Source organism: Lingula anatina, chromosome 3 (assembly GCF_051362555.1).
Source record: "Lingula anatina isolate TDL-2025a chromosome 3, LinAna3.0, whole genome shotgun sequence".
NCBI lineage: Eukaryota > Metazoa > Brachiopoda > Lingulata > Lingulida > Lingulidae > Lingula > Lingula anatina.
In genome coordinates this window covers 25,740,975-25,759,701 of record NC_141769.1, presented here as the reverse complement: position 1 = coordinate 25,759,701, position 18,727 = coordinate 25,740,975, and the positions used below count along the sequence as shown (strand labels likewise).

The following is an 18,727-nucleotide window of genomic DNA, read 5'->3' as shown; positions in this document are numbered from 1 at the left end:
TATGAAATCTTGGGTTTTTGTTTTCTCCCTTCTCTTGGTCTCTTATCTTGATAGGCATAATTTTTAACCAAACAGAGGCACTGGGTTTTTTAATGCTTTGCAGACCTTTTTTTGTTAACTTAAACAAAAACTGTGTGAGAATAATCTGGTATATAAAAGAAATATCATTCACAGTTTGGCTCATTACATCAACTTACTTCCCCATGGGTTTTCAATACAGAAATTTTATTTCAGTTATGTACAGTTATATAGAGCTTTTTGTTGGAAAATAAAAATATTTCAGGAAATACAGTTGAAATAAATTGTAACATGCATTAACCTTGCAGCTATGATGGAGAATTCCTATAACCCAAGAGCTCTTCTCCAAAACCAGCAGAAGGACATGCGGCTCTCCCTAAACCTAGGAGACGAGGTGGACCAGCCCCTAGCGGTGGCAGCTGCAGCCAACGAGGTAAGAAGGTCCCAGTGGGATATAAGCAGTTTCACATACCTTTAAATTTGGTTTTAGTGCTGCTGGTCTTTGGTCTTAATAATCTAGGTTGATTTTCAGTAAGAACCTATAAGCCCATACCCCCCTCTCCCCCAATAATATTGTAGATAAGGTCAAAATATATTTTTTTGAGCTGTTGGATTGGTGTGTTGGACAGCTGGCCAGTTTGAACCTTCTATTTAGATTTATTGCAGAAAAAGTAAAATGACTAATGTACATTGATTTTTTTTTACATCTCTGGGCACATGAAACTGACTAATTACTGACCTTTTCCTTCCAGATGTACAAGAAAGCCAAAGCCAGAGGTTATGGAACAAGTGATGTGGCAGCAGTTTTCAGAGCAGCAGATATATGAGGGAAACCCCAAACTTCCATTCTCACTTTCTTTTTCAATGTTCTGGACATGTTATACATGATTGGACTTGTCTGATGCCTGGCCTGACTAATAATAGAGGATGTAGACGAGTTTTATGTTCTACCAGTAAAAGTATCTGGATAGATGGAGCCAGTGGTATCTAGATCTGGTTTTATAGACTTTGTAAAAGCTGCTGCAACAGTTGTGTTTTGCCTGGCTGATCAAATAAGGTTGGGGGGGGGGGGGGAGACTTGGTTTCTGATATTCAGAAAAGAGTAGGTATAATGGTAACAGTGTTGTAGACCAGTTTTGTTATGGCTGGTTGAGAGTATTATTATAAGTTAGAAAAATTATAGTAGCAATTCTCTCTCCATTTCATCTCGGTATGACTGATGTAGAGTGTGGACAAATCCAGCTTTAGGCTGAGCATACACCACTGCAGGGATGAGAATTTTCCGACTATAGGCGGAGTTCCTTCTTTTTGGAAGTCAAAAATATCACAAAAATATTCCGCCACATCATATTTTCCAACTTTTTCATCCTTGCCCTTGTCTTCATCAGATTTTGTTACTGAACAGTCAAAATTGATTAAAAGTTAAGCTCTTATTGGTTCTCATATGTCGTTTGACTGACTTAGTTCCACAAATCCCATAATATTCTTGGCAAAGGATATGGAGGATTCTGTTGACTAGAGCAGACTGAAAAAACCATCAATGAAATAAACATTTTATTTTAATTCTGAATCCTATCTGAATATGGTGAGTAGAGAAGTGTTAAATGTGAAAATATTTCAAGTAGCTGGTATAAGTCCATGATGAATCCTGAGCAATTAATATAGTAATTTTTAAACAAGCTTAATGTTTGCTAAATGTATCTGAAATACATGAAAATGGACTGAATTATTTGAAGTCGGTGAGTCAATTTCTAATGGGTCACAAGCTAAGTTTTCATGAATACTTTTTAATAATTGCTCCCTTATTGTTATTATTCTGATATAAGTCAAACCAATTCTGTTATTTTTTTAATTATTTTTTCTGTAAGAATCACGTAGGAAGGTTTGGTCTCAGTCAGAACACATTTTATGGATATTTTAACTATGAACTAACAGATGGATTCAGCATTTTTATCAATAAGAAGTATATTATACTATTTTTATGTTGTACAGTAGGAGACATTTTAGTAATGAATTGTTATGTTTGTGTATAGAACACCAGTTGAGAAGACTAAATAGCCCTGACAGTTATACTGAGAAATAAATACCAATTTATAAGTATAAAATATTCCCTGAAGTTAGGGATGATGAATAACTGTACTGATGTATTATGTAAATATTAGTTAAGTGTAACACAAACTTTAAGGCATGCTTCCTGTAGATTTAGAGTCAGTACCTCTAAATAAATCTTGCACAAAAAATGAAACTGTCAGTTTATTGCAGTCAAGTATTATAACTGTATAGTTTGTCTAATTGATTACCCCAGGCTGCAATGATGATTCAATTAAATAAATAAATAAATAAATAAATAAATAATTAGAACTGTAAATGAGTTGTTTGTGTCATAGCTTGGCAATTAATTGATATGTTACATAGATGATGTTCACATGGTCTAATTTTGATATGTGAATTGTACGTGACTGAAAAATGAGGAGAAAACATTTAAATTTTAAATTTGAGCCAAATTTAAGACTAAACTTGAAAATTATTCTTTTAACAATGTTCACTTTTTTATCATTTTCCCCCAAATAACAAGGTAAACAGAGGTGAAAGTTTATATATAAATAGAATTTATTGCAACTCAAAAATAATTAACAATGCTTTATGGCTAACAAAATCTTTACTCTCATGAAACAATCTCTTGATTTCCATATAAAATATTGAGAAGAGATACAAGAAAAAGTTGTCTTGAATATAAATATAATTTTAGTTTTACTTTTAAAAAAAAGTAAAATTTGCATATATACTTACATAGATGCCTCTTGATATATACTTTGAGTAAAGCAGTAAAAATTCAATACAAAACAAGATCACTTCTAATTCAATAAGAAAATAATCTTCCTATATATATATGAAATATTCTTAAAAATTGTGGACGGACTTATTTGTTATGGCACAGTATATGGCAAAATATTATTTAAATAAGGACGGACTAAGTAAAATGACTAAAAGCTTATCTTACATGCCCATACATTTGAACATTTTTCTTTTAATCTTTAGAACTGTTATCAGTCCTAATTAATGATTCTCAAAAATGACACATTGGCAGGTAGTAGTTATCACCAGTTTTCAGCCAAAATACTTTTTTTTGCCAAAAAGTTATAACACAACTATAAAATATTCAAAAATGAAAATAAAACTAAATAGCCAGAAGCTTTAAATTAAAAATAATGTGCTAAGATCCAACCTGAGGGAGAGAACAGCCCCCCCCCCCCCCAAAAAAAAAAGTTATTAATAATAGGAAACAAGGCAGTGAACAGCATCACAGGAACAGAATATCACTTAAAGGTGAAGTTTGCAACATTGTTTAAGTTTACAATTTGCCAATATTTAGTATTGAATTCCACTTTCACTGTCACCCGTGCTTATTGTTTCTCTGTGGTATTTTACCCATTCTTCAGGGGGGGATTGAAATGGCGATCTCTCCACCGAACTTCTTCTTTTCCTTTTGTGACTTTGATAATGTTGCTTTCTTTTTCTGCGAAAAAAGTCACTGTCTTCCAGGGATGGTATATACGAAAATGGTGTTCCCTGAAATAATACAGTTAATGTATGGCATAAAATCGCAGAATAAATAAAATAATTAATTGATTTGCCCTTCATCATAAACTTTTTTGACAAATAGGCAAGAACCTGTATCAAAAATCACATTGTCCTCATTCAGAGCAGTTTTGATTAAAATTGTTCAGTTCTGTTCTGTGTACTCACGTTATTCATTGAAGCTTCCAAGTTGGTTTGAGTAGAGCTGAGATTACTAGGTGATTTTGGCTGTTTAGGTGTGTTGTGGACTTCTGATACAGAATCCTGAATAAAAATTAAAAAAAAACACTTTAACCACAGTAATAATGATGAAGATCTTCTAAGTGAGCATAGTTTGGTTAATTTAGTTATATAATACAGTAATTTTACATTGCTAGTAATATTTCATATCCCAAAAATGTTTTTTTTTTAATCTATTACAGGTTTTTTTTTGCTCGCTGAATGAAATTTAAACAGGGTATTTTTCTTTCAAAATGTGCTTGCATCAATCATACTGCAGCAAAAATTAAGAACAAAGATGTTCTGAAAATCAGGAAAACTACCTGACCGAATTCCTGAAAACCACTGTGTTTTCCCATCTTTTTCCAGTTTTCCTTGTATCTGTGGGTAAATGTTCTCGGCTCGTCATCCTCTGTGGGGCTGCTAAACCTTTCTGTCTGTCTGTTCTGTGCCCTATCTTGTAGCCTGTCATGTCTTTTGAGATTGGAGGGACTCAATCTTGACACAGAGGGGTCTCTTTCATTCACTGATGGGCCCTTTCTGTCACTTATAAACCTTTTCACATAAGTTTGGCCGTCTCTCGACACAGACGAATCTTCAAAACTGGTTACGGCAACATGTGCTTTAGGACCTTTGTTATATTTCCTTGGAGATATTGGCCTTGTTCTTGATACAGGTGCTTCTTGAATGTCTATCAAATCTTGATGCATTGTTGGTGGACTTTGTCCAACTTTATTGCGTTTTCTCGCACTGACTGGATAAGGTATTGACTCGGGAATGTAGTAAGATGCTGTGGCACCTCCTGGACTTTGCCCTCTGTTTTGATATTGTTGTTGAACAAATGGACTGCCATTTGAAAGGGGTGATTCTCTTAAGGGGAACATATTGCCATTGCTTAACACAGACTTCTGTCTGCCATTCTTAAGGTCATTTCTGTCATATGCTGCTGGTATGGTCTCTTCTTCGGCGCCATAGTAATATGTACCATTAATTTCCCTATGGGCATCTGGCACTCCATTACCAATGAAAGTCTTTGGATTAATTTTCTTTTCCTTTCTCATGAAAGAAAATATTTTATTTTTCTTCACTGAAGATTTCTTGTCCTTCCAGTTAAACCTATCTATTATTCTTGTTGGAAAAGTTTTGATGTATTTCTTCTGTTGTGGAGTTAGGCGAGTTTTGGGGGAATGGATACTGCGCATGATGGGTAATTGGCTTGCAACAGATGTTTTGTCGTTACTACTTGGATGAAAACTGCTTGTAGACACAGAAACACTTTCCTGGTCATATGCGCTGAATTCAGTACTGGACAAGCAAGACTGATTCTCTGACATCCGACTGCGCTCTGCAAACACTGCTATCAGGATGACGACGCAAAGAACTGCTAGGCTACTGCATCCTGCTATCAATAGAATCTCCCAGTGGATCAGGACTGAAATAAGTTAAATACATTAAAATAAATACATAGATATCATGTGAAAAGGGTGATTGTTCATTGCTCTTTCATTTGTGTTATATCACTCCCTTGATTGTTTCATCAGTTCCACTAGTCAATTCTAACTAATTCTTAATAAATGCATTCAGTGGAATATAGTTGTGTCTAATATACTTTTTTTGCACAATGAATCTGTGGGATATGAAAAAGTAACAATCACATTTGATGTTAATATTAATTATTTAAAATGTATTTGCTATAATTTTTTACCTTTAGTGTCACATTGGTCTCCCACAAAACCCTCATTGCACCTGAATTTTTTAAAAATATCAAATGACTAAAGCACTTGGTAATTTCCAATAAACAGATCATTGCTGAATTTACAGAAATAATTAACAAGACAGCACTGCATATTGCACTCATTTAAGGTTAAGAATATAAAAAGCGATCTAACAAATGCTAATGTTCAATCTGATATTTTTCTATGTTGCACCATGGCCTGACACCATTATATTTAGATCAGCTGAGATATAAATCTTGAAAGCTAGATTAAGGATGACTAGAAAAAGCTTTGCTTACTGGCATGACAACAAGTTCCCTCCATTTTCTTGACATTTTCCATTGTTGCTGCAGCTGGTGCTTTCACAAATTTCTGGAAACATATTCAATTAAAATTTTACTTATAATTTACATTTTGGCTCCAAATATTTTATTTTATCAATTATTTATATTCTTTGCCCCTAGTTAAGTTGTATTACCATCATGATCCTTTACATGAAAGCAACTAAAAGAAATTCTGTATTAGCTGTAATAATTTCTGTAACTAGTCAGGAATTCATTTAGGGCTGTTTCAAGAAGTAAAATGTAGACTTTTTAGAAATAATTAAGCTACATGGACGAGAAGGATTTTTCACTATTTTTTTTTTCTGAATACAAAAAAAACAAAGACCAGACTGAGACTCATTATACAGATATGTGTATGGTATTACCTGTACATTTTCTTCCTGGTGATGTGACATTGTCATCTCTAAATCCCTCACTGCACTGACATTGGTAAGAACCAAATGTATTGATGCATGACCCCAATGTTGAGCAGTCATTGGTGTCAGCAGTTTGGCACTCATTGTAATCTGAAAATAAAGTTCTGAATTTTTTTTCTATATATTTCACTAAAAAGTTTCTGCTGTTATCATATTTTATCTTATTAACTAGAGTGCACAGTCTTAGAGTGCAGATCTGCACCCATGCAAAATGTAAATAATAAAAACTAAAATTCTCTTCTACACCTAGGCAAATGTTAAATGATAAAAACTTAAATTCTTTTTAAAACATTGGGAGACTCAGGTTCAATTGGAAATGCAATCACTTCTTTCTTTTCTAAAAACTGTAACTGTCTTTCTTTAAAATGTCATATTAAAATTGAATAATAAACCTTTTGAGATATCATGCTTATAAACTAACACTACAATACTGTTGCAAAAATAACCTCCACTGCCCATATGATCAGGCACAGACAGTCCAATGTAGGTAAATATGGACTGTTTGCAAAAACTGATTATTGCTACCAGTGTACTGAATATGACATGGACTACTGAGCAATAGCCACCAATCCTGCTGCCAGTATGTAGTGAATTGAGGTTATCATGTCCAAATGATAATTATCATTTTTATTAGTTCTCAAAATCTGCTGCAATGCCAGAGGGTACATTTTTGCGGCCAGTCAAAAGTAAAATGACAGTAGAAATCAATAATTGTCATTTTGAATGTAGTACCCAAATGATGATTATCATTCATTTAAGTTTTCTAAAACACACTACCCTTGGGAGGTCATATCCTACTTACCTTCAATAATAAAATCTGAACTATTTGTTCCAAATGTTATTTGGCTGCTGTTTGCTGACAGGAAAACCTTCCTCACTGCATCCAATACACCTGTTGTGTTCACAAGAACGGTTTGGTCCTGGGGTATGACTTGTAGCTTGAAGTCAGCAATAACACTGCCTGCTCTGAAGGCAATCACAGTACACACCACTGAAAACCCCTGCAATTGCTGCCCTTGAAGTTCAATCACCTAAATAAAACATTGTTTGATTTAAATATCATATAACAATCAAGCATTATTGATTCACACTAAAACAGTGTAGTCATACCCATGTATTGTCAATAAGACATTATGGTCAGAATATAGCCAATAATTTAATAAAACATTAAAATTAAGACTCATAAAAATTATTATTTTGGATTCCTCAAGATTGTGGTTTTGTTATTTAATCCTAAAAAGTTTTTCCTCTGCAAGGGATTTATGACATGGCAATCCAATCTAATAATGGCTGGTATTTGTACCTACCAGATTACAAAAAAATGCTGCTAACTGCCTGAATCCTGGAGAGGTTGTATCATTCAAACCTTCAGAGTATATGGCAGTGCTGCTATTTACAGTTTCTATTGTCACAGAGCACAGGAATGTAATGTCATTTTGTATATTAATTTGGTAGGTTGAGTTGATGGTTGTTGTTACATCTCCAGTGGTAGACACAGCTGATTCTGTTGTTGTCTCAGTGTATGGTTGATTTGTGGTTGTAAATAAAGTCCATTTTGTCAATTCTGTTGTTGTTCTTGCAATTTCCTCAACAGGCGTTGTCCCAAGGGGTGCCGTTGATGTTGGTGCCTCAGTTGTATTTGTTGTTGATGATAAGGAATTTATTGTCATTGTTTTTGCATGTGAATCATTTGTTGAAAGATATTCAGCTATGGTTGTAGATGACACTGTTGAAGTCATTGGAAATGCTGATGTAGTTGCGGGCAAGGTGTTTGTTTGTGATTCTGCAGTGGATAGTGGTGAATCTGTTGTGCTTGTTGTTGTTTCAGTTGAAATCATTGTTGTTTCAGTTATGGTTGTTATAGATTCCGTTGTTGGTGATTTAGTCAAGATTGCTGGTGCTTCAGTTGATGTTGTAAGCATTTCAGTTGTGGTTGTTGGTGTCTCAGTTGAGGTTGTTGGAGATTTAGTCGAGGATGTAGTTGTTCTTGATTCGGTGATGGTTGTTGGTGGTTTGGTTGTGATTGTTGGTGATTCAGTTGTAGTTGCTGGTGCTTTGGTTGTAGTTTTTGGTGATTCAGTTGTGGTTGTTGGTGCTTTGGTTGTAGTTGTTGGTGATTCAGTTGTGGTTGATGGTGCTTTGGTTATAGTTGTTGGTGATTCAGTTGTGGTTGTTGGTGCTTCCATTGTAGTTGTTGGTGATTTAGTTGTGTTTGTTGGTGCTTCAGTTGTAGTTGTTGGTGATTCAGCTGAAGTTGTTGGAAATTTAGTTGTAGTTGCTGGTGATACACTTGAAGTTGTTGGTGATTCAGTTGAGGTTGTTGGTGCTTCAGTTGATGTTATTGGAGATTTAGTTGTTGGTGATTCAGTTAAGGTTGTTGGCGATTCACTGGCAGTTGTTGGTGATTTGGTTGAGGTTGTTGGTGATTCAGTTGTAGTTGTTGGTGATTCAGTTGTGGTTGTTGGTGGTTCAGTCGATGTAATTGGTGATTCAGTTGTGGTTGTTGGAGATTTGGTTGAAGTTGTTGTTGATTCAGTTGTGGTTGTTGGTGGTTCAGTCGATGTAGTTGGTGATTCAGTTGATGTTGTTGGAGATTTAGTTGTAGTTGTTTGTGATTCAGTTGTGGTTGTTGGTGATTTGGTTGAAGTTGCTGGTGATTCATTAGTGGTTGTTGGTGATTCAGTGGTAGTTGTTGGTGATTCAGTTGTAGTTGTTGGTGATTTGGTTGTAGTTGTTGGTGATTCACTTGAAGTTGTTGGTGATTCACTTGTAGTTGTTGGTGATTTGGTTGTAGTTTTTGGTGATTCAGTTGAAGTTGTTGTTGATTCAGTTGTGGTTGTTGGTGGTTCAGTCGATGTAGTTGGTGATTCAGTTGATGTTGTTGGAGATTTAGTTGTAGTTGTTTGTGATTCAGTTGTGGTTGTTGGTGATTTGGTTGAAGTTGCTGGTGATTCACTTGTGGTTGTTGGTGATTCAGTGGTAGTTGTTGGTGATTCAGTTGTAGTTGTTGGTGATTTGGTTGTAGTTGTTGGTGATTCAGTTGAAGTCGTTGGATATTCACTTGTAGTTGTTGGTGATTTGGTTGTAGTTTTTGGTGATTCAGTTGTGGTTGTTGGTGATTTGGTTGAAGTTGTTGTTGATTCAGTTGTGGTTGTTGGTGGTTCAGTCGATGTAGTTGGTGATTCAGTTGATGTTGTTGGAGATTTAGTTGTAGTTGTTTGTGATTCAGTTATGGTTGTTGGTGATTTGGTTGTAGTTGCTGGTGATTCACTTGTAGTTGTTGGTGATTCAGTTGTGGTTGTTGGTGATTCAGTTGTAGTTGTTGGTGATTTGGTTGTAGTTGTTGGTGATTCAGTTGAAGTTGTTGGTGATTCACTTGTAGTTGTTGGTGATTTGGTTGTAGTTGTTGGTGATTCAGTTGTGGTTGTTGGTGGTTCAGTCGATGTAATTGGTGATTCAGTTGATGTTGTTGGAGATTTAGTTGTAGTTGTTGGTGATTCAGTTGTGGTTGTTGGTGATTTGGTTGAAGTTGCTGGTGATTCAGTTGTGGTTGTTGGTGAATTGGTTGTAGTTGTTGGTGATTCAGTTGTAGTTGTTGATGATTCGGTTGTGGTTGTTGGTGATTTAGTGGTAGTTGTGGGTGATTCAGTTGTGGTTGTTGGTGATTCAGTTGTAGTTGTTGGTGAATTGGTTGTAGTTGTTGATGATTCAGTTGTAGTTGTTGGTGATTCGGATGTGGTTATTGGTAATTCAGTGGTAGTTGTGGGTGATTCAGTTGTGGTTGTTGGCGATTCAGTAGTAGTTGTTGGTGATTTGGTTGTAGTTGTTGGTGATTCAGTTGTAGTTTTTGGCAATTCAGTGGTAGTCGTTGGTGATTTGGTTGTAGTTGTTGGTGATTCAGTTGTGGTTGTTGGTGGTTCAGTCGATGTAATTGGTGATTCAGTTGATGTTGTCGGAGATTTAGTAGTAGTTGTTGGTGATTCAGTTGTGGTTGTTGGTGATTTGGTTGTAGTTGCTGGTGATTCAGTTGTAGTTGTTGGCGATTCAGTGGTAGTTGTTGGTGATTTGGTTGTAGTTGGTGGTGATTCAGTTGTGGTTGTTGGTGGTTCAGTCGATGTAATTGGTGATTCAGTTGATGTTGTTGGAGATTTAGTCGTAGTTGTTGGTGATTTGGTTGTAGTTGTTGGTGATTCAGTTGTGGTTGTTGGTGGTTCATTTGATGTAATTGGTGATTCAGTTGTGGTTGTTGGTGATTTTGTTGAAGTTGTTGGTGATTCAGTTGTAGTTGTTGGCGATTCAGTTGTGGTTGTTGGTGATTTGGTTGTAGTTGTTGGTGATTCAGTTGTGGTTGTTGGTGGTTCAGTCGATGTAATTGGTGATTCAGTTGATGTTGTTGGAGATTTAGTTGTAGTTGTTGGTGATTCAGTTGTGGTTGTTGGTGTTTCGGTTGAAGTTGCTGGTGATTCAGTTGTGGTTGTTGGTGAATTGGTTGTAGTTGTTGGTGATTCAGTTGTAGTTGTTGATGATTCGGTTGTGGTTGTTGGTGATTTAGTGGTAGTTGTGGATGATTCAGTTGTGGTTGTTGGTGATTCAGTTGTAGTTGTTGGTGAATTGGTTGTAGTTGTTGATGATTCAGTTGTAGTTGTTGGTGATTCGGATGTGGTTATTGGTAATTCAGTGGTAGTTGTGGGTGATTCAGTTGTGGTTGTTGGCGATTCAGTAGTAGTTGTTGGTGATTTGGTTGTAGTTGTTGGTGATTCAGTTGTAGTTTTTGGCAATTCAGTGGTAGTCGTTGGTGATTTGGTTGTAGTTGTTGGTGATTCAGTTGTGGTTGTTGGTGGTTCAGTCGATGTAATTGGTGATTCAGTTGATGTTGTTGGAGATTTAGTAGTAGTTGTTGGTGATTCAGTTGTGGTTGTTGGTGATTTGGTTGTAGTTGCTGGTGATTCAGTTGTAGTTGTTGGCGATTCAGTGGTAGTTGTTGGTGATTTGGTTGTAGTTGGTGGTGATTCAGTTGTGGTTGTTGGTGGTTCAGTCGATGTAATTGGTGATTCAGTTGATGTTGTTGGAGATTTAGTCGTAGTTGTTGGTGATTTGGTTGTAGTTGTTGGTGATTCAGTTGTGGTTGTTGGTGGTTCATTTGATGTAATTGGTGATTCAGTTGTGGTTGTTGGTGATTTTGTTGAAGTTGTTGGTGATTCAGTTGTAGTTGTTGGCGATTCAGTTGTGGTTGTTGGTGATTTTGTTGAAGTTGTTGGTGATTCAGTTGTAGTTGTTGGCGATTCAGTTGAGGTTGTTGGTGATGCAGTTGCAGTTGTTGGTGATTTGGTGGAGGTTGTTGGTGACACAGTTGTGGTTGAGGTTGATGGAAATTTAGTTGAGGTTAGTGGTGTTTCCCTTGTGGATTTTGGTGATTCACTTATGGTTGTTTGTGATTCACTTGTAGTTGTTGGTGATTCAATCGTGGATGATGGTGATTTAATTGAAGTTGTTGATGATTCAGTTGTGGTTGTTGATGATTCGGTTGACGCTGACGTAAATTTAGTTGAGGTTGTTTTTGATTCAGTTGTAGTTGGTAATTCCTTTGTGTTTGCATATGATTCAGTACTTCCCACCATTGTATATGATACGGATGGGATGGTAGCAGTAGTGGTCTGGGGGCAAGCGTACTGGTAGGGCCAAACGCAGTTACCATCAACTGGACTGAAGTTGAGACCTGCTGAACATGAAGTTTCTCCAAGCATACCGTTCGAGCATGTAAGGTATAGGGTACAGTTTCCGGACGGATGTACGTAGCTCTGTCCATGTGAACATGTTGTTGTGGTCGTGACTCCTGGCGTAGTAGGAGTAACTGTCCGAGGAGTGGTGCTACCTGTCCCTGTATACGGCGCCGTGGTAGTGGTTGTAGTGGTGGTAGTAGGGCAAGCATAATCGCGGATCCAAACGCAGGCATTGTCATCTGGATTGAAATTGAGTCCTGTCGCACAAGTCGTTTCTGAAAGAATGCCATTCGCACACGTAAGATAGCGGTTACAATCCCCGGACGGATGCACGTAATTCTGTCCATGTGTACATGTCGTTGTGGACGTGACTCCTGGGGTAGTAGGGGTAACTGTCTGAGGAGTGGTGCTACCTGTCCCTGTATACGGCGCCGTGGTAGTGGTTGTAGTGGTGGTAGTAGGGCAAGCATAATCGCGGATCCAAACGCAGGCATTGTCATCTGGATTGAAATTGAGTCCTGTCGCACAAGTCGTTTCTGAAAGAATGCCATTCGCACACGTAAGATAGCGGTTACAATCCCCGGACGGATGCACGTAGTTCTGTCCATGTGTACATGTCGTTGTGGACGTGACTCCTGGGGTAGTTGGAATTACTGACCGAGGAGTGGTGCTACCTGTCCCTGTATACGGTGCCGTGGTAGTGGTGGTAGTAGTAGTTGTAGGGCAAGCGTACTGGTTGGGCCAAACGCAGCCATGGGTATTAGGATCAAAGTTGAGTCCGACGATACAATTCTGATCTAGTAGAGAACCGGCGGCACATATAAGGTATTTGGTGCAATCTCCAGACGGATGTGGAAACGTATCGCCATCCGTGCATGGCGTCGCCTGTGTTATATGGTTTGCAGCTGAATTAAAAAAAAATGAAGAGTCATTGAAATAAAGGGCCATCATATCGTAAGTTTTTCTTGTTAAGTGGCTTGACAAACATTCTGCTATGTTATTGGTACTGTTAGATTTGTCTGCTGCCTTTGAAACAGTAGAGCATAATATTTTATTGACATTTCTATAGCAGAGTGTAGGAGTTAGAGATAAGGCCTTAGATCTTTTACGATCCTATCTTATTGGGAGATTGCATGAAGTTAATATAAATGGTGTGCTTTCTGAACTCTCACAGCTTTTATTTGGTGTTCCTCAGGGGAGCGTTCTTTGGCCTCAAAAGTTTTGTGTTTACACGTTACCCCTTGGAGCAATTCTGCGTTATCATAAGATAGGTTACCACTTTTATGCAGATGATACCCAGTTGTACACATCTTGTAACATCCATGATCCATCATTGTCTGTGAACACCATTGTTGACTGCATATCAGATCTCAGAGGTTGGCTCATTTCAAACGATTTGAAGATAAATGATGGAAAAACAGAATTTTTAGTCATTACTCAACCCCACAACAAGGGCCTTGCTCACATCCTGCAATTTAAAATTGGAGCAAGTATGGCATTATCCTCCCCCCATGTAAAAAATTTAGGAGTATACTTTGATTCTACACTTTCAATGGACAAGCAGATCTCCAACATCACAAGGTCTTGTTTATTCAACATTCGGAATATTGGCACCATAAGGAAATATCTGAATCAATCATCTGCTGCTACTGGTATACACTCATTGGTAACTTCCAGGTTGGACTATTGCAATTCTTTATTATATGGATGTCCAGATGATAAGATCAAAAGATTACAACGCATCCAGAATATCTCAGCACGGCTTTTAATGCTACAGTCTAGGGATTGCCATATCACTCCAATTTTAAAACAGTTGCACTGGTTACCAGTTAGGGCCAGAATTTTATTTAAGGTTTTAGTTTTTACACATGCTGCTTTTTGTAACCTAGCTCCAACTTATATAATCGGTCTAGTCAAACATTATAACCCTCAAAGATCCCTGAGGTCTGGTGACAAACCTTTACTAAAAGTTCCCAAATCAAAGTTAAAAACATATGGTGACATTGCATTTTGTGTACCAGTAGAATGGAATAAGTTACCAATTTTTATTAGACGAATAGAATCACAAGAATCTTTTAAAAAGGAATTGAAAACTCACATTTTTAAGACATTTTATTCATGAATTTTAAATTTTACATTAAAGAAACCTTGGGTTTTTTACTTTTAATTACTGTTTATTACAATTTTGTCTAGCTCTGATTTATATAATATATATCTTAACCATTTTTATCTATAAACTTCTTTGTATTTTATGTTGTACAGTCTATTGAACATTTTATGGATTTTAGACTTGAAATAAATATATTATTATATTATTATAGTAATGCAAGACATTTTCCTTGAATATGTGTATGTTTGCGGGTTGAAATACAAACAAGCAGATGTCATTAAGAATCATGGGTGAATCAAGGTATTTCGAAGGACAAAAAATGAACGGAATTTTTTCACATCTGCTCCTAGCACTAACAAAAAGGGGTTATGAGGAGAAAGGAAGAAGCAAAAGCTAGAGATCAGATATTTGTGTTGGATTTACTATTTGAAGTTTTCTTTTCATTTTGGCTCATAGACTTTAAGTATATTTTATCATATGCTGCCGTCTTTCATGTTAAAGTGTGCTTGAGATCGTCCTATTGATATTCACCTTAACAAACAAGGTAAAATCTTGTTCAAAGACAACTAACTACACCGTTTCATATAAATAAAAAACAGTAACATATATAGATAAAGATAGCTCGGACAGCCGAACTTAAATATATGTATGTACAGTACCGCAAACCAAGGAGTTATAACTCCTTGCGCAAACTATAAACAGCTGAACGTGTCTGTCATCACAGTTGAGTTCAATATTTACCACTGACAACAATCTGATGTTACGAAAGGTTTATTTATATTTCCCAAAATTAGAATTTAGAAAACGTCAATGCGTTAAGGATTTCCTTTATTTGTATAACGACTGATTTTTATTGTTACAAAATGTATTGAATTTGTTATTGTTCCAAAGATTATAAAATCTAAGGTAGATTTTGTTTCTCATACCGGGGTGTGTAACGTACTGCGTGAAGAGGTTTGATGCTGTAAGTCTCCGAAGATGCAGAAGCATTATGTACAGCATAACTGAACTTGAAGATGTATCTGTCGCTCAAAATGAATATTGGATCTAAATTAACAAAATGACGACAATGACAATGCCTGCCGGTGTTTACCGTCTGGCTATTTTATTTAATTTACTTTTCCGTGTCTCGCGAAAAATGTTGTGCAGATTTTGTTTAGTATAGGTATTAGACGGTATATTCATCAGGCTTTACTAAAAACGACATTCATTTTGCGTTCCCAGTAACAATTTTTGATACAGCTTATGAAAACTTCCCCCACTATGTTAAGAGCGTGTTTCGTTGTGTTTGATATGTAAGACAAATATACCTTAATAAACTATAATGTCACCGAATTGAAACGGAATTATCTACCTTAATTATATGTGAACGGGGCATTCAGACAATTATTTGTGATTGGTTATATGAAATTAAGATCAATACAGTAAATATTACCCCTACCTTGGTAGATTTACAAAACAGGAAAACGGGATATCCGACGTGACCATGTCGTTTGTTTTACTTCAATTAAGCCTAGATTACATTTAAAATGCGATGCCCGTACGGTGCACGTATACTGCCTTTAATACCCTTTTCGTTCGGTGTCTGAGCGGAGGTGGCCACGTAATGTAGACATACTCGGCGTAACCCGTAGCTCCTTGCGATTAAAAAAAAATCGCACTGACAATTTCATCGCACGGCGCCCGTGTAAATGTAATCTAGGCTTTTAATTGTATTCTACCGCTTTTTTCAACAAGAAGCAAACATATTGTTGCCCTGTTAAAATTTCCTACTAATAAATAAATCATAAAAATAATTGAAAAAACAATTAACCAAAGTCTGTTCAACGTGAGGTCCTGGGCACGGTGTGAGATACATAGTCAACCTATTTAAGCGCCATTTTTGTTTCTCCACCTTACATTTTATCTAACCTACCAAGTAAGTACACAAGAGTTAGTTGTCTAATATACTGTGCAATTGGTTTTCTGGAGCATTAATGCTTATTTGTTTATTTATTTAATTAATTATTTATTTTATTTTTGAAGATGTTATGGTTATTTTTTCATTTACACTAATAAATTAATAAATATAAAAATATATGTTTACAATTACTGGCAGAACTAAATTGTATACGTGTAGTTAAAAAGGTCATTTGCACACTAACACTGCGGTTTTATTTCCTAAAATAAATTAATCGCCCACCCTGTAATTAACTCTTATCAGCTCAAATTTATTTTGTGTATATATTGAAATAAGAATAACGTTGTATGCATGACTGGCGTTTAACATTAACTCGTGGTGGTTAGTAGATTCTGCAGAGCTATGAGCAAGACCCCAACTAAGCCTGTGCATTTCAAGTTTAATTCTAAAAAAATCGTGATGAGATATCTTTATTGTGTTACATTTTAACTTGTAAAAATGAATAAATAAAGTCAACAATTTTGTTTAAAATCACTAGCAGCACTATCATTGGTTAGTTTTATTGTGCATTATGTTCGTGTCCTGTCCAGGGCACAAATACTAAATCAGTTAAAATCGTGAGTCTGTGGTTTGAGTAAACCAGATTCCCCAGAATAACTCTTTTCAGATAAGATTGTATAAACAAGGAAATAAGAATACCAAACTATATATGACTGTCTTCGAACGTTGGTTCACGGCATAAGCGGATTCTGCAGTGCTGTGAGCTGAATTCAGTTATTGCTATTTTTGTTTGGATCCGATGATGGGCAAAGTATTGAACGTCGTGCTTCTCTATGTGGCTTGCACTGCCCTTATGGGGTTGCTGATTTGTGATGAAGCAGTGGGAGGTAAAATATATTTTATTTATTTATTTTATACACTTTACATAGGCTGTAAAAGGTTAACTTGCAGTGACCTAAGATACAAGTAATGCAGTACAATATGAAATGTATTGTTAGGTTTTGGCAAGTTTGTTCAAATTCAATTATTTAAAAATTAAAACAACTGTAAAATGTGTATAATGTGTATGATAAACTTGGCAGTTAGGCTTATTATTGACATTGCTGCTTACAAGGAAAAATTGACCGTCAAATTTAGTTTAAATGAGGTTACCTTATGCAGCAGTATTATAAATTTGGCAGTTAGGCTAATTATTGACATTGCTATTCACAGATGAAATTTCGACAGGCAAATTTTGTTTAAATCAGCTTACCTTACGCAACAAAAGTAAGCGTACCTCGTTATGAGAACAGAAAATTACAATAAACATTTCATTGGCTCGATGGCTTGTAAATGGGATATCAGTCAATTATAACAAAGTTAAAATTAGCAATCCATTAAAATAATTCTGATAATATTTACATAAAAAGATGCGCGATGTGCCATCAGGGCAAGTATTCTTTTACTTACTACAACCAAAAATTACATTTGTCCTTATGACGAAGCTAAAATGAAAGTAGGGACATGTATGAATGCTACAGGAAATTTTTTTTTTTTCGTATGTGTTTAAAAACAACAATTTCAGAATTGGTTTTTCGTCAGAAAAGTTAACCATTTCACCGCGAATCGTGCGTTTGTCTCAGTACTGGCGCAGGATAAGAGCAAAATTTGACTATGAACGGACCTTTTCCCAGCCGAAGGGGTGGTTCCATCCCCCGAGTCTTCCCTTCCCCCCGTTCAGGACAAAAAGTGCGATATCATCCTTTCTGATTGCTTCCTCCCGTTTATGTTTGAAAGAACAATTTCACAATAAGTTCTTCTTCAGAAAAGTTTACCATTTCACCGCGAATCTTGCGTTTGTCTCAGTACTGGAATAGGATAAGAGCAAAATTTGACTATGAGTGAACCCTTTCCCAGCCGAAGGGGTGGCTCCAACCCCTGAGAGTCTCCCCCTCCCCACCCCCACCCCCGTTCAGGGCAAAAATATGATATCATCATTTGCTGATTGTTGAAGTTCTACACGAGACCGTATGAATCACTTACCTGCCAAGGTCAACACTGAAGCCAGCCATGTTAACAGTTGAATCCAATGTCCCTTCAAAGCCATGTCACGGGCCGTCCTGGACGCCTATTCCATATTGGAGTTGCCTTTTTGTGTTTTCAAATTACGCTTCTTTCACAAAAGAAGCTAATTATACTTCCTTCATCTTATCTTTTTTAATTCGTGTATTTTACTGCTCATCGTTAGGCAGCCATTAAAGACGCTCGTCACCCATCAGGAAGCTTATTTAGTTGACTGCTGCTCTCAACACGTCTGTACCAACGCTGCACAGGGCATACAGCACAATGCGCGACCTCGATTCTCCGTTTGGCTATTGTGATGCAAACCAATGCTTTGTTTGGTTTTCTTTCTATTTGCAACTGGATCCCTCACAATAGTAAAACAAACATCAACGTTCCATTTTTATTCTGAATAGGCGTCTAGTATCGCGTTATATATGAACTATGTTAAATCTTAAACGTCTTTTTCGATTGTGTACGTGATCATAATGACTCGCATGCATATGTTAAAAGCAGGTCTTTGATTATGTCTTAGCAGTGAGTTACTAGATTTTTTCACATTTAATTAACGATAAGGGTCTATTGATTCTTCCCGGCGGTCTTCCAGGAAGGCGGTGAAAGAAAACAATTCACATAGCCCTTTTCTATCCATTGTGTATCGACCTT

At 36.5% G+C, this 18,727-nt stretch overlaps 2 protein-coding genes across 13 annotated transcripts in view; one reads left to right on the top strand and one right to left on the bottom strand.

Moving 5' to 3' along the window:
* The window catches only part of LOC106156613 (uncharacterized), a 39,023-nt gene extending 37,023 nt beyond the window's left edge, over positions 1-2,000 (top strand). For all 12 annotated transcript variants that reach the window (XM_087007720.1, XM_087007718.1, XM_087007719.1 and 9 more), the window contains 2 exons: positions 327-451; positions 771-2,000. In XM_087007720.1, coding sequence (XP_086863846.1) covers positions 327-451; positions 771-845 — 200 coding nt within the window. In that variant the 3' untranslated portion in view covers positions 846-2,000. The remainder of the gene's footprint in view (positions 1-326; positions 452-770) is intronic.
* A 606-nt stretch (positions 2,001-2,606) lies between these two features.
* LOC106156612 (uncharacterized) lies at positions 2,607-18,496 on the bottom strand. The gene is made up of 9 exons (XM_087008759.1): positions 18,044-18,496; positions 7,599-12,916; positions 7,094-7,322; positions 6,241-6,381; positions 5,831-5,903; positions 5,522-5,562; positions 4,140-5,248; positions 3,766-3,861; positions 2,607-3,588 (listed from the first exon to the last, which is right to left on the bottom strand). Exons 1-9 carry the CDS (start codon positions 18,105-18,107, stop codon positions 3,388-3,390), a joined length of 7,272 nt encoding a protein of 2,423 aa, XP_086864885.1. The 5' UTR covers positions 18,108-18,496; the 3' UTR covers positions 2,607-3,387.
* Positions 18,497-18,727: the final 231 nt, after the last annotated feature.